The sequence below is a fragment of the Desmodus rotundus genome, chromosome 8 (assembly GCF_022682495.2).
Source record: "Desmodus rotundus isolate HL8 chromosome 8, HLdesRot8A.1, whole genome shotgun sequence".
In the NCBI taxonomy this organism is placed as follows: Eukaryota; Metazoa; Chordata; class Mammalia; order Chiroptera; family Phyllostomidae; genus Desmodus; species Desmodus rotundus.
This window is the reverse complement of record NC_071394.1, coordinates 33,866,416-33,882,769: the sequence shown is the minus strand read 5'-3', so window position 1 is coordinate 33,882,769 and position 16,354 is coordinate 33,866,416. Positions and strand designations below refer to the sequence as shown.

Genomic DNA, 16,354 nt, shown 5'->3' with positions numbered 1-16,354 from the left:
GAATTATAGAGTTTTGATTCAAGATTGTCTTGGTTAAGATTTTTAAACATTTTTATTCACCTCCTAGATTTATGCACTAAGTTTTAATGTTGATAGCTAGATTATAACAAAATATTAGCCAGAATATTCTGTATTAGTAGATCTGAGATTGAGAGTTTTACCCATGTTATCTGATTTAATTCTTTGAACTCCGTAAGATGGTATTGGATAAATATCTGTGTTTTATTGGTGAGGTATTCAAGACAGAGAAGTCAGGACTTGTCTGAAGAGAGTTACACAGCTAATAAGTCATAGAGCCTGAATTTGCACCTATTTGGCTGAGTCTGATGCAGAATAATTGCTCTTTTTTTAAATTTTATTTTTAAATTACAGTTTGCATTCAATATTATTTTGTATTAGTTTCAAGTGTACAGCATAGTGGTTAGACAGTCATTCCCTTTACAAAAGGATTCCCCTGATATTACCAGTACCCACCGGGAACCATACACAGTTATTCCAATATTATTGACTATATTCCCTGTGCTGTACTTGACATCCCTGGGACTATTTTATGACTACCAATTTGTAGTTCTTAATCCTTTCACCTTCTTCCCTCAGCCCTCCAAATCCCCTACCCCCGGCAGCCGTCAGTCTGTTCTCTGTCTCTGCTCTTGATGCTATCTGTGTTTCAGTGCCTGTCATACACGGAGTATTAGTATCACTTGACCACAGTTCGAAATAGATCATTACTTCCAAGGATTCATACTCTGGTTTCTCTTCAGAACATACAAATCTTTCGCCTTTTACTTCCAAGGATTCATATTTATTTTAAAATTTTATATATTTTATATCTAAATAAATAGAATTTATATATAGATAGCTTTATATTTCAAATGAAATCATTATATGTAAGGAAAAATAAAAGAATACACCTGAAACCAATTTTAACCTATGATGGTTTAAACATAGGAATAATCTCTGACCTACACATACTTAGCTAACAAATATTCTAACAAAATAGTAAATGGAACATTCAAAAGGAACATTTTTTTTGTCCATAAAAGATTTCTTAACTCTTAAATAACACTGGAGTTAGGCTACTATTAAGTTGTATATTCCCCAAAACTGTATCACTTGTATCTTTAAGAGGTATCTTAACAGATACTATTGGCATGGCGAATATATATGTACATATACATATACATGCATATACACATACATATATACACATATACATATACATGTATATATACACACACACACATATACACATATATGCACGTTTCCGAGTAATGACTTTATATTTCAATGGTTATCTTCCAGACATACAGAGTGCAACAGACATGTTTGGTTCCAGAAATCATAGAAAGGGAATTGTGTAAACTGTGACCTATTTATAGGTCTCATGTATTTCAGCAAATTCTTCTGCCATTTGATGTGAGTGAATCTTTTATTAGTTTTCTGAAGCTTTGTAGTGAGACCTAGACTTTAATTTGTGTAGCTAAAAACTTGCCTCTAAAATCAATGTTTTACTCAGAATCCCAGGCTATGCTCTGTGTAAGTAGGCAAAGAAAGGATGATAACAGTTGTGTGATTTAGTAGTCCTGGCAATATTAGTATGAAAGAGCAATTTTTTCACAAAGAATGACCTCCATTATTTACTGTATTTTGCTGTGTATAATGCATACCCATGTTTTTATGCTCATTATACATGGGATTATTATATCCATCACTATACCTGTGGTATGTAATCATTATACCCATGTATAATATGTATCTTCATTTTTCCCCTGAAAAATTTGGGCAAAAATGTGCACATTGTACACGGCAAAATAGGATAACCACCCGGAAAATGAGCTTCAGTGGGTAGGAGTTTGTGCTGTTGAAGGATCAGACATTGAAAGGAACCCGTGCTCAGGGCTGTTTGCTGTATAAAGGCAGCTCTCCCAGATGCTTCTGAAGTGGAAGGGATGAGGGATAGAGAACAGGGAGGCAGCAATCTATAGGATTCTGTTATTTTAAAAAGATTTCTATTGGGGTGAATGACTAAAAGATTATCTGCGTATATATGTAGGTATTCCCAAAGATTCGTCTCAAAGCCTGGTGTGGGCTACTCAATACCACTGGAAAATCCTTCGCTTTGGCCAGAAAAAAAAGTTCCACACACTTACTAAAATTCACGTAATATTTGTGTAACATTTATACAGAACTTCCAGGCTACTGTCACAGACAACTGTGGGGGGTAAATCAGATGTTTGTTTTGTTTGCTTGGTCAGTGAAGATTTAAGTATTATACAGTTTTATTAAACATTTTACTTTAAAATGATGATGTTAACAGTTATGATGAAAGTCAGCTGATATATATTTCCTCACCACCTCTTATTATTTAATATTGTGATATTATTATTACCTTAAGTGAAGTTTCTGGATATACCTGTGTGGGTAAGTTTAATACAGATTGAATTCAGAGATTTGGTTAATAGAAATCAGTATTATTTACCAATCTGGCTGTAGTCAGGTACTCAAAGCAGCAGCTAATTTAGACTAATGCTTCTCGAACTTTAACTTGCACAGGGGTTACCTGGGGAACTGTGTTAACTGCAGATTCTGATTCAGGAGGTCTGGAGTGCATCTGAGAGTCTGAATCTTTGTTAAGCTTCCAGGTGATACAGGCTCCACTGGTCCGTGAACCACAATTTTCGTAGTAAGGATTTAGACATTAGTAAATATGGCAGACGCAAGTTTCAAGTTCAGGCCGAATATTTGTACGGTCCATGCTTACTGTCATGAGAGGTACAAAATTTGAACTATAATTTATCTAATAATGTAAATTTATTATAACTTGGATTCATGTCTGTAAGAAACATGGAACTATTAAAATGAGAGTAAGTTGCTTTTCTTATATTGTTGAAAACTAAACTTATTTATAATACTAGTCATTGACAATATTATATATGTATGAAAATTAATTTAACAGATACAGTGAGGGATAAGCCAAAAATATAAGTTAGTGAAATGGCAATTAATGTGATATAAAAGTTATTTTGAAAACTATCTGAAGAATCATAATTTTTTTAAATCTAGGAAATAACATCAAGATTTATAATGAACCAGCTAGCAGAAAAGGATCCTTTCCTAATGCAAGCCATAGAAGGGTACCCAGAGGTCAGGAACACAATCTCTAAGGGAAGAAGATGCTCAATATGTGGAGAGTTATTTTTAACCACATGGATGGAATGTGTTGAATTTGTTTCTCCATCAAAGGTAAAGGGTAGTTTTTACATGAATATGAACATAAGACCTCCTTTTATTCTTTGTTCTTATCTAAATCAACCAATCTAATTAGGTTTGTACATAAGAACTGATTTCTATGATAGCATAATAATTTTTTATAGTTTTAGTGAAATATAATCGACACACAATATTATCTAAATTACAGTGGAAAACATGTTGATTAAATACACTTATAAATTGCAAAGTCACTATTATCATAGTCTTAGCTACCACCTCTGTCCCATCATAGTTATTTCACTTTTATGATGAAAACACTCAAGACCTACTATCTTAGGAACATTCAAATATATGATACAACATTATTAGTTATAATCATCATGCTGTACATTAGATGTCCAAACTTGTTAATCTTGTAACTGGAAGTTTGTACCTTCGGAACATTTCCCCCATTCTGACCCCTGGTAACCAACACTTCACTGTTTCTCTGAGTCGGTCTATTTTAGATTCTAAACAGAGGTGATATCATGCAACATTTGTTTTTATCTGACTTATTTCAGCTAGCATAATGCCCCTGAGATCCATCTGAGTTGTTGTAAATGGAAGGATTTCCTTCTTTCTCATGGCTGAATAATATTCCCTGGTATAAATATCACACCGTCTTTAGTCATTCATTTGTTGACAGACACGTGGGTTGTTTTCATATCTTGGCTATTGTAAGTAATGCTGCAATGAACATGAGAATGCAGAAATCTCTACAAGATCCTGATTTCAAATTTTTGGATCTTTACTCAGAAGTGGGATGGCTGGGTAATATTTTTTAGTTTTATTTTTAATTTTTGAGGACATTGCATCTGTTTTTCTTAGTGGCTATACCGATGATATGATGATATCCTGATGATATGATGATTTTGATGATAGCCATCTAACCGATGAGAAGCGATGTTTCATTGTGGTTTTGATTTACATTTCCCTGATGATTAGTGATTTGAGCACTTTCTCATGTACTTGTTGTGCATTTCTACGTCCTCCTTGGAAAAAATATCTATTCAGTCCCTCTGCCCATTTTTAATTAGGTTGTTAGTTTTTTTGGCTATCAAGTTGTATAGGTTCTTTTTGGATATTGATCCTGATCAGAAATACAATTTGTAACTATTTTTTCCCATTCTGTAGGTTGCCTTTTCACTTTGTTGAGTTTGTTTTGCTGTGTAAGTTGTTTACTTTGATGGGGTCTCAATCATTTCTGTACACTTTAGTTGCTGTGCTTTTGCTGTCCTAGACAGGAAATCATTGCTGAGAGCAACGTCAAAGGGTTTTTCCCTTGTTTTCTTTTAGGGGCTTAATGATCTCAGTTCTTAAATTTAAGTCTTTAATCTATTTTGATTTGTGTGTGTATGTGTGTCAGAGGTGTAGGATAGAAGTGCAATTTTATTCTTCCACATGTGTTTATTTGGTTTATAACATCATTTATTGAAGAGAATGTCTTTTCCCCATTGAGTATTTTTGGCTCCTTTGTCAAATATTACTTGACCAAATCTGTGGAGGTTTATTTCTGGCCTTTTGATTTTGTCCCATTCATGTATGTATCTATTTTTTTATGCCCATACCGTAGTGTTTTGATTACTCCAGCCTTTGTAGTATGGTTTGAAATCAGGAAATGTGATTCATGGGCTTTGTTCTTCCTTCTTAGGATTGCTTTGCCTTTTTGGCATCCTTTGTGGCTTCACATAAATTTTAGGATTTTTAAAATATCTGTAAAAAATGCCATTGGAATTTTAATAGATATTGCATTGAATCTAGAGATGGCTTTGGGTAATGTGAATATTTTGGCAATATTAATTCTTGTGATCTATGAGCATAGGATTTGTTCCCATTTGTTTGTGTCTTCCCCAATATCTTTTATCAAAGTCTTATAGTTTTTAGCGTACAGGTCTTTTATCTCCTTGATTAGATTTATTGTTAAAAACAATAAGAACCTTATTGTTTTTGATGCACTGGTGAATGGGGTTCTTTTTATTTCTTTTTCAAATGCGTTGTTGTCCTTATAGAGAAACACAACTGTTTTCTGTGTATTAACTTTGTATACTGTAACTTTACTGAATTTGTCAATTAATTCTATCAATTTTTGGAGGAGATTTTAGGAATGCATATATGAATATGAACATGAAATGTATGCGTGTGTGTATATATACATATATATGATCATATCATCTGTAAACAGAGACAATTTTACGTATTTTTTTTCTATTTGCATGTTTTTATTTTATTAACCTGGCTGCTGTTGCTAGCTTTTCTGGGACTGTGTTAAATAGAACTGGTGAGAATTAGTACCAATTACAAAGGGAGTTTGTATATGTTTTATTTCTAAGAATGCCTGATGAATCACAAGATCTGGACTTAAATGCCAGCTGCTCTGTTCCATTACATTTTTAATATATTACAGCATATGTATCATAGAGGTAAATCTGGCAGAGCCTCTGCCAGTGAGGGCTAATGTCAAGGTGAAATAACAGTTTAGGAGAAATTTAAAAGTCAAAACCAGCTGGACATTAAACAGTAAGAGAAAAGAGAGGTCATCAGGAAAAATGAAAATAGAAATATGTGTCAGTTCTCAGTGTGGGAGGAAATCTGCAATCTCGATCGCTTACATAACCATCTGGCATGGATTGTTATATTGAAGAGACATTTGATGACTGTAACACAGGCCATATTACTTGGCAAAAGTTGCTAAAACAGTTTTTCACTCCATGACATGAATTCCTTGGATAAGTTGCCATGTTCATTTTTTTCCCAATGAACATCTTCTTCAGATAGATCTTCTTGCTCTGACAGATTCCCTCTCAAGCCAACCACGTTATGGCTAGACAATACAGTGTGTTTGCTACAAGCATTGAATTAAAATAAAAGTCTTTTATTATTTGAATTTATTTAGTGTTGAATAAGCCTTTCTCAGCTACTTAAGTTTGTGTGGGGGGGAAATATCAAATCAAGCATAAATAGAATAGTGTGTCCTTTAGAAATCAACGTTACAAAATTTCTGAGGAAACTAATATTTATTTTATTCAAAATGATTTATTGAACAATGTCTTAATTTTACTTCTGATCTTTACTTTTTAGGACTGGAAGATAAGCAGAAATCTACAGCTGGTACCCCTTCAAGTATTAATTTGTTCTTTCAGCTGTTTTGATAAACGTGGCCGTAACCTGTTTGGAATTGCTGAAGTACAGAGCAAGTGAGATGCTCATGTAGAGCCTCAAATGACTTACTCTGTGAGCTCTGCACATACAGGTCACATTATGCCCTAATTGTGATATCATGCCTTGTCTCTTCTCTTTGTCAATACATAAAGCAAAGGAGGAAAAATAATTACACATAGACATCCCAATTTAAGTCTTACAGCTTACCTAGACTGTTTAGGTTCTAGGTTTGCTATTTCTTCTTTGACTTAAAAACAAAATAATAAATGGGAAAATTGAGGTCTGTGTGGTGAGTGTTATTATTTTCCATCATCCTAGGACCACCACCCTCCTGTTCTAGTATTTAGAGACTTTGATGGAGACACCTTTTGCAATTGAAATTGCATGCTTTACAATTGAAAGAGAATCACTTTTTAATGTTAGACAGTTGTATCACTGTTCTTATAACTCAGTTGAGCTCTTATTTTTTAACAGGCACTAACAGCTTATTGACTAAGATAAATCCTTCATTCCACTTATAAATGAGTAGAAGGCTGGAAACCCAGGGTTGGTTACTCCTAACATCACTTTGTTCCTGCTTTTAAAGTCATGTATGTGTGTGTGTGTGTATATATATACACACATACACACACATATACATATATGTATAAAATATATATATATGTATACAAAATATATATATATATATATTTCCCCCACAAATTAAACTGACAGAAGCCAGGGCAGTAGGGCTGAAATGAGAATTTGGCTCTTTCTCTGTGAAGGACAACAGAAAAGTAGGGAAAGAAGTTATACAGATATATGGTATAGATTGCATAGACCAGTGATTTTTGGAAGTGTGTCCAGCAGCATTTAGATCACTCGAGAAATTGTTAGAAATGCAGATTATCTGGCCCCACCCCAGACTACTGAATCAGAGATAGGGCAGTGTGTGGCCTGGTAATCTGTTTGAAAAAATCCTCCAGGCAACTTTGATACACTCTGCTGTGTGTTCAGCAAAGCATGCAGCATGAAATGCAAACATAATTTTACATTTAAGCCCCACTAGAAATATATTTATTCATATAACTATTTGGTGGTCCTTCTGGTGGAAAGCTGAGTGGATTCTCGTATTCCGTATATTAGCATGTTACCTTCCTCACGAGGCCTTGTATTAGTTCACTTTAGGACACGCTCCTTTATGCATGAGTTGCCTCTGGCACAACTGGGAAGCTAAGTCAACGGAGCGCAGCTGAGAGGCCCTCATGTCCAAAGAATGTAAGAGCCAGGTCCTACTGACCACAGGTGGGGGCCTCAAGGTGACTTTCTAAAAACTCCTTTAACTAAAAATGCAGACAACTGTAATTGAACAACAACAACAAAATAAAATAAAATAAGTAAAAATTAAAACAAAAACTCCTTTAACTAAGAATGCATTTAAAACTAAAATACAAAACCAAGTACAAATGAAAGTCATAGGAGCTCCTTAAAAACAAGTTATGGGAATAAACTGTCATTAATTGAGGAAAAACATCGAGGTTGATTTTGATTAGGGAAATATGTTTACACAAACGACGCTATTGAAAAGAGTGTTGGTTTACCATTTCAACCACATGACCTCAGACAAAATTTAGGTGCCACCTTGACTCAGGGAAGAGAATTGTATCTGTTTATTCAACTATGCACTTGTTATTTAACAAACATTTCGGGTATCTGTGGTGTGCAAGTGACACAAAAAGGGAATCTTGACTCTATACCTTTTCACCCTGTTGTCTTCACGTCCCGAGATACTGAGACCTGGTTTCTGCTCCACTATTCCACCACTGGTCTTCCAGAGGTCACAGGGACTGCCTTCCAATCCACCTGCTCCTCGTCTGGCTGTTCTTGCCTGGAGTTTGGGGCTCAACCGAGCACCTTTTGCCTCTTTGAACTATATGCCTTAGGTTCATTTCTTATTTCTCTGACAGCCTATTTACCATAACTTTAATTGAATTCTCTTCTATATCTTTTTTTCAAAAACAAGAACCTATGAGATTCTCAGTCCCATTTTCTTCTTTATTAGCATTGTTTCTTTGCCTGAAGGAACTCATCTACTCCCAGCAATTTCATTTCACTTCATTTTCTGCACCTGAGTGGCTAGCTAGCTCCTAACTCTCTCTCCATTTTTAACTCGTGTTTCCAAGCTCCGCAACTTAACATATGTTCAAGATAAAACTGATTCTCTTCTTCACAAAATATTGTTTTCTCATTTATTCATGTATTAAACAAATATTTTTTGAGGGACAACTATATACTGAGCACTGTTCTCTGTTCTTGGGATATAACAATGAGCAAAACTGACAGGTCCCTTGCTATTCAAAAACTAATAGTCTAATGGGGGACAAGCAATAAAAAATAGACAAATAATATGCTGATATGTACTTCAAAGAGAAGTAAAACAGGATTGGAGAGATCGAGAAAATGGGAATACTTTTTATATAGGGCAGTCTGGGTCTGAGAAGGTAGTATTTGCTTAGAAATCCAAAGAATGTGAGGAGGGAATGAGTTCTCTGCATATAATGAGCAGAAACCAGTTGAATGTTTGAAGGAAGGAAAGCCCAGGGTAACACTAGAAAGCACCGAATAGCTGAATGTGTGCTAAAATATATCATGACCCCAACATCAGAAACTTAGTGTTGTTAGATGCATGATTATGCATCACGTGTCACTATGGAAACCAGACCGGGGAAGGATGACTCTGCTTCTGCCCTGTGGGGCCTCTCCATGTTCTGAAGCAGTGGTTAATCAAATCACAAATTTAATCTTCCTCCACTTATACGTGGTGTGTGCATGCAGGTAAGCATATGGTCTCCTTCTGATCTGTAATTTATATGATATACTATTGTTGATACCTGTAACACTGTAAGATTTTTTTTTATTTTCTAATGATTACAACCAACTTCTATTTATTCAAGTGAAGTTGAAGCAACTGGAGCACTAACTTTATTTGTAAATTATTTGGATTCAATTTTTCTCTTCTGTGAGTGCTCTGTGGAAGTTTTGTGGTTGTTCGCTCACATTTGCCCCAGGGAACTGGTGAATAAAAAAAGAAACTCAAGTCTCTTTCCCTGTTCGGTGTAAGCCCTTATCATCTGTGTTTTGGGGAATTAGTTTCAACCAGAAGATGTATATTATTTTAGGATTATATAATGAGTGTCTTTGTCCCAGTTACTAATTTGTTCCCAGTCATTAATTATAGTAATGATGTTCTGTATGTCCCTAGCATAACCTGATTATTTACATTTGTGTATTTCCTTTACACAATTCAAGATGGATTTTCTCCTTTTAATTACTCAATATTTCTAACAACCTTCAGAATGGCGTTAGTTGAATCCAGTGGGTGAAGAATCAATAGATCTTGCTAAAAGTAATGATATTATCTTCTACAATGAAAGCAATAAGTGATTGAGGGTATTTGCTTTCTTTTGACCTGTATCTTAAAAATTGCTTTCTTTACACTAACATTTATTAATGGTTATTAATGAGAAAGTTTTAAATGAAGGTAGATTTAATCTTTTTCACCTGATAAGGCTTCTAAAATCTCCAAAATAACACTTGAAACTCTCATTGCCTTTTTTTCATAAAATACCTCTTTGTGTGTTCCTTTTTGTCTAGGTTATTTTCCAACTGCAGTTGTGAGAAAATAATGGCTGGAAGTCACTTGCATTTGCTCAGTTTGTTTTGGTTCTTGGTGCAGAGAAAGTCCCCGGGTAGCTGCGTCTGCAAACCTGCTGTCAGAACCACGGGAGCCTTCTCCAGGCCACAGGGCTCCAAATCACATGAAGGCGGTTCGGAAGGGACCTTGAGTCTCATACACCAGCCACACCACACCAGGATTAATGAGGGGACTTTTAGTAATTTTCATCCTACAAAAGTGGGTGTCCTGAGAGGTCACAGAAGTCATCTGAGGTGAAAGTCAGTTCAGAATGTGTGTCCCGTTTCTAGGTACAAAGTTGAAGTGAGCGAAGATGGTGAATAGAACATCACTATGAGTAAATGGACAGCAGGGCCAATGGTGGGTGAGTGAGCTACAAAAATAAGGCTGTTTTAAAGGCAGGATGGGGAAAACAAAGGGTCTATAATCTCCTCGAGTCAGGCTATCCAAGCACAGTTGAGAGATCTGGCACGTTCAAGGGCAAGTGCTTGGATCTTCAGAGGAAATGGGTGTGGGGTTGATACAGACAGGGCTCTCCTCCCACTGCCCATGACAAGGGCTGGCGCGTGGGGGTGGGGGGGTGCTGGTGAGAAGGAATGTGTATTGTTTTGAAAAAGGATTGTAACTGCCTCCTTATCTCCTTTTCAGAGCAGGTCTTGTCCTGTGACTGCTTCTTGACCTTTTCTTTCTGCACGTACACACTGAGGCAAAGTACGTACTTCAGCGTCATGCATAGGACACAGCCTCCTTTGTCTGGGCCCCTTATAACCAGCCCCAGACTGGAGGCCGTGCGGTCTCTCTCGCACCAACTGGCTGCCCTCGGTGCGCTCCCCTGCAATGTGAGTAACAAAGGGCATGTCCACATCTGCCGGTCCTCTGGGTGGTTTTTTCCGATTATCACGAACACTTAGCAGCTCCCGGGCTTGGAGTTCCTGCGTTGCAATGGGGCTAGTAAGCATCGCTGCAGACTGTAGGTGAGGCAGCTGGTCATAATTAATTAAGCTTGGACCATGGTTCTATAGCTTGGGGCAGGGACTGCAGGGGAGGGCAGGGTTTTCCCAAGGGCCATCTTATGGGAAATCTCTTTTTATTTCGTTAAGTAAATTGATAAAAAAAGAAAGAAAGAAAGAAAGAAAACAGGAGAGAAGAAAGAAAAAGGCAGGAATATTGAAGGATGGGGAAGCTAAATGGGGGGGGAGAGAATCACAAATAACCATCACTCTTCTAGTAAAATTAGACAAAACCTCTGATCAAGTGAATAAGGAAGGCCTTTGATTTCTTTCTACTGTAAATCAGGGTTTACATGTGATTTATTATTTTATCTTTCCAAATAGAAGACAAAGGCCATTTAAGATATTTTACAACCACTTAAAATGTCTCAGTCAAGTAATGTTAGCTTGAAAAAAAGTACTTAAAAGAATAAAACACCATGTGCCACTGAAAGAGTTCCTTTTATGTTTATAATTGCTTTTTCAACAAATATTTCTTGATACCTCTAATAGGGAAGACATTTTCTGAATTTAAGAATGGACAAGACCTCAGAGAATTTCTATCTGCTCCTAGCACCACAAGCAGAGAAGAAGTCCTTTAAAATAGATCAGGTGTGACACTCTCACCAGCTTCATTCTCTCTCTCCCCCACCCCTTTCCTGGGTCTGATTGCTCTTCCCTCAGATCTGCTTGCTGCTCATTCATTCCCCCACAGCCTGCAGGAAGGGCCTCCCTGGCCAGGGTATTAAAAATTGTGCATTCCACTCCCAGCACACTAAACTCCTCCTCTTCTGCGGCTCCCGTCCCTTATTTCCTTCCATGTCACTCTATAATTTACTTACTTATTTTATGAATTTTCTGTCTCCTCACCCCTCACCCCCCGCTATAATGTAAATTCCATGAGAGCAGGGCAGGAATTTTTTCCCCTAACATTTTATTGTAAAAATTTCAAACACACAGAGACATTGGAAGAATTTTACAATGAATACCTATGTGCCCATCACCTAGATTTTACAATTAGTATTTTACTGTATTTGCACTATTACATATCTCTTCATCCCTCTATTCATCGATTAATCCATCTTGTTTTTGGTATATTTTAAAGTTGCATTTCCCTTTAATACTTCAGCATATATGTCAATAACTAGAGTTCAATGCTTGCTTCGCTTTTTCTCTTCCGAAGTAAAATTTACATGGCATTCACAATCCTTTATCAAGATATGGAGCTTTACCAGCACCCAGAAAGTTCTCTTATGTCTCCTTCTCACAGGGCTGCCAAAATTCACAATTAAAAATACAGGAAGCCCAATTAAATTTGAATTTCAGTGAAACAATGAATACATCTTAGCATAATATTTCAAATTTTGCATAGGGCTTACTTATACTAAAAAAAAAAAAAACCCACTGTTGTTTATCTGAAATTCAAATTTAACTGGGAATCTTATATTTGATCTGGCAACTCTACTTTTCAGGAATTTCTTGCCCCAGCTCCCCAAAGGTGGCCATTGTTCTGATTTTTTTCCACCAGAAATTCTACCTGTTTTAGAACTTCATAATGTATATACTTTTTCTGTGTGGCTTTCTTCACTCAGCGTAATGCTTTTGAGATTCAGCCATACCATTATATATATCATGTTTTCCTTTTTATTGTGGAATAGTATTTTATAATATGGCTGTCATACTGTTTGCTCATCTGTTCCCCACCTTGGGCATTCTGTCTGTTATAAATAAGTTGCTACAAACCCAAGCATTCTTACAACATGCCCTGGCTACCCATTACAGTTGTCTACACAGAGTACAAACTTTTAACAGACCTCACTGGCACTGTATAATGTAGCTTCTCTTACTTCTTCCCTGGCCTCCCTTCTTGTCACTCTTGTTAAGCTCACTACTCTCCAGCCGTATTCCTTTCAGTACCCTGACGCTTGCATGCAGCTCCCATTTGAGCCTTTTATTTGCAATGCCCTACAGTTGGAACACTATTTCTTCTTTGGCGTTCTTCTTTTTAAAGATTTTATTTATTTACTTTTTTTAGAGAGAGCAGAAGGGAGGGAGAAAGAGAGAGAAGCATCAATGTGCGAGACATACATGGATCTGTTGCCTCTCACATGCCCGCTACTGGGGACCTGGCCCACAACACAATCGTGTGCCCTGACTGAGAATTGAACCAGTGACCTTTCAGTTCACAGGCTGGTGCTCAATCCACTGAGCCACACCAGCCAGGGCAGAACACTATTTCTTCTTATTTATTGCCTGGCATATTTTGCCCATGTTCCTCTACCTGCTACAGTGTGACTCTAGGCAAGGTTCCTAACCTCTCTATAGCATAGAATAATCATAGTTCCTTTTTCAGGGGTTTATTAAGAGAATTAAATGAATTAACATTTGAAAAACACTTAACATGGCACCAAAGTAAGTATTCAGTCAATGTTTGTAATTGATGTGGAGAACCTTGAATTTCTAGAAGCTTATGTTTTATGTATATGGCATACTAAAGAACAGGAAAGTGTTGAAGGCAACTGCAGCAGAATGGAAGATGAATTTCAAGGGGGACCAAGCAAGCAAGAGGGAAAAAGACGAGATCAGAGTTTATAGTAATAGCCCACATGAATACACTCAATGGGACTTGAGTTAATAATGACAGTAAGAATTGAAAATGGGAGATAGATTCAGAAGATCTTTATGGCAGAGAGAACCAACTGAGTGAATGCCAGCGAGCTTAGGGAAAGATGTGACATAGCTTTCTCCGAGCTTTCTCTCTTAGGTTGTCTCTAAGAATGTTGGTGCCATGTACCGAGGTAAGGAATTCAGGAAGAGAGGGTGGATTTGGGGAAAAATAATTTTGCTTTTAGAAGTGGTAAATTAAGGATGCTACCTGGACATTGCTAGAAATGTCTCATAGACTATGCAAAAGGAAAATACAATGGAAGGCATGGATTTTGATGAGGAATGACTTATATCTTATATCATAAAAATTATGTTTTCAAGGAAACAAAAAGTGGCACTTTTATTGCTGATCTACAACTCTAAGTCCTCTTTCAGACTGTCTTACATAGAGTTCTGAAGAGTATACAACTCTGAGTCTTCTACGTTACAGTTTTGGAGAACAAAGACGCAGGCTCACGTGGAGAAGGCTCCGTCAGTGGGAGAGGGCCAAAGGCACACAGCAGGGGCCCGGTTAAAAGTGAGAAGCAGCGCTGCTTGACTTATGGTCTGGCCATGGCTGCTATGTCTTTCTTTCTTTTTTCTTTATTTTATTCTTTTCCTTCTGCAAGGTTAAGACTTTGGTGCTTTGACTCACTGTGTTCCAATTTGCAGTTCAGGGTAGATTATTTTAAATCTGAAAACTGTGAGGAAAAATTGAAGTCGGGAGTTGCCATGAGGTTCCTGGTTGTAAGGCAAGAGGCAAGCACGGTGCGACGCTGGGAAGTGTGTGTGTCTGCTTTGCCTTTCGTTCTTGTTTTGATTTTTTTTTCATTGCTAGATAGGAGCTGGATATCAGAAGAATTACCGCTATGGATCTTCCTTTAATCTGAGAAAAGCTTTCTAGTCATAGTGCCTGGGCTTTGTGACACCTTCTAGAAAAGTGGGTGTGTGCTAGTCTTTATTATGCTGTATACTTTTATTAGAGTGCAGTGTAACAAAAATGACTCCAGCTGAAGAGTTCCTTTAGGAGAGAATTACTCATTCAGAAAAACAGAAACTGATCTGAATAAATAGGCAATAAATAAAATGCTACCTTCCTGATGGAAATATTAATGAAATTCAATTCTTTCAATCAAAGCATTCTCAGAGGTTATTTATTTCTAACCAAATGAATCTGTTTACAATATGTTATTTGTGTTTTTATTTATAGGAAGGTCTGTACTATGAACCAGAATTATGATACATTATGTTTTTAGAGAGTTATTTAGAGAAACTAAGAAATTCTTTCACATAATACACACAAGGCATCTTACTGCTGATTCCAAACATCTCTTTTCATGGAAGGAATTATTTATTGTTACAAAAGTGCTTTTCCACTATACTATTTTTCTTACAGTGCTAAAGGTATTCCCTTTTGCTCAGTATTGATTGAGTTTCCAAGGCATATGTCCTATAATCAGTCCTTCTGGTTGAAAATATATTGCTGAATGTAAAAAAATCAGAAGCATTTAAAGAAATCACAGTGGGAGGGTGGCTGGGGAAAATAGAGAGCTAGAATATTTGAGTAGGTGACAAAAAGGGCGAAAATTAATAAAAATGTTGCCATGTAAATTGACTTATTTTGTGGTGCTGGTGTTTGCCGACAGAGCATCCATAGGACTCTGTTGTATGGAAGAAGCAGGAGCTGCCGATACCTCGCAGGCTTAAAATGTGCTCTATAAAGTTTCAGTCTCAACAAAAATGTTCAACTTTTATTTTTATTTATTTTTTAATTTAATCTTTATTGTATTTTTTATTACCATTTAGTTCCCTTATACCCTCCTCCTCCCAGCCATCACCACACTGTTGTCCATTAGTCCTTTTTCCTTTTTGCTCAATCCCTCCACCCCCTCACCTCCCCTGCCCCACAGCTGTCATCCAGCTCTCTGTCTGTGAGTCTGTCCCCATTCTCCTTGTTAGTTCAGTTTGTTTATTAGATTCCACCTACACGCAAAATCATATGGGAGTTGACTGGCTTATTTCACCTGGCATGATGTTCTCCACGTCCATTCATAATGTGGCAAAGGGTAAAATTTTCTTGTTTTTTACAGCCAAGTAGTATTCCATTGTGAAAATGTCCCATGGTTGTTTTATCCACTCATCTACTGATGGACACGGGCTGCTTCCTTATCTTGGCGACTGTAAATAACGCTGCAATGAACATAGGTGTGCTTATGTTCTTTCAAATTGGTGTTTTGTGTTACTTAGATGATTTCCCAGAAGTGGGATTACTGGGTCGAAAGGCAGATCCATTTTTAATTGTTTGAGGTATTAAGGTTGACAATTCTAGCCCATAATGCTGCTTAATATTCATTGGGAAAACTGAAAAATATTGGGAATATTTCCAAATTGGTAGAGAATGCCCTGGATTTGCAAGACATTTCCAAAGTTTTACGTGCTTGTAGTTAAATTGTGTGTATCTGGTATCTGAAGAAGCAACCCCCAAGCACAGGATAATTCATTTTAGCCAAGTGAAGTTAACCCTTGTAATAATGTAAAGCAGGGTGAGCCTGGATGGGGAAAAGAGGAAGTGAGGAAGAAAAGGAAAGATGTTGGTCACTGAAGAGATAGCTTTCCGCCTGGAAAATGTGGGAGAAGG

The 16,354-nt window shown here is 36.8% G+C and overlaps 2 protein-coding genes across 5 annotated transcripts in view; both read left to right on the top strand.

The window, feature by feature from the left end:
- LRRC69 (leucine rich repeat containing 69) overlaps window positions 1–6,668 on the top strand; it is a 28,525-nt gene extending 21,857 nt beyond the window's left edge. For both annotated transcript variants that reach the window (XM_024572501.3, XM_024572500.3), the window contains 2 exons: window positions 3,064–3,243; window positions 6,328–6,668. In XM_024572501.3, the coding sequence (XP_024428269.2) occupies window positions 3,064–3,243; window positions 6,328–6,447 (300 nt within the window). In that variant the 3' untranslated portion in view covers window positions 6,448–6,668. The remainder of the gene's footprint in view (window positions 1–3,063; window positions 3,244–6,327) is intronic.
- A 4,181-nt stretch (window positions 6,669–10,849) lies between these two features.
- The window catches only part of SLC26A7 (solute carrier family 26 member 7), an 87,410-nt gene continuing 81,905 nt past the window's right edge, over window positions 10,850–16,354 (top strand). For 2 of the 3 annotated variants that reach the window (XM_071222231.1, XM_045181745.3), the window contains exon 1: window positions 10,850–10,920. The gene's annotated coding sequence lies outside the window, so the exon portion shown is untranslated. Of the gene's footprint in view, window positions 10,921–10,954; window positions 11,056–16,354 lie in introns of those variants that run through there. The other variant, XM_053930348.2, reaches the window with a different exon arrangement.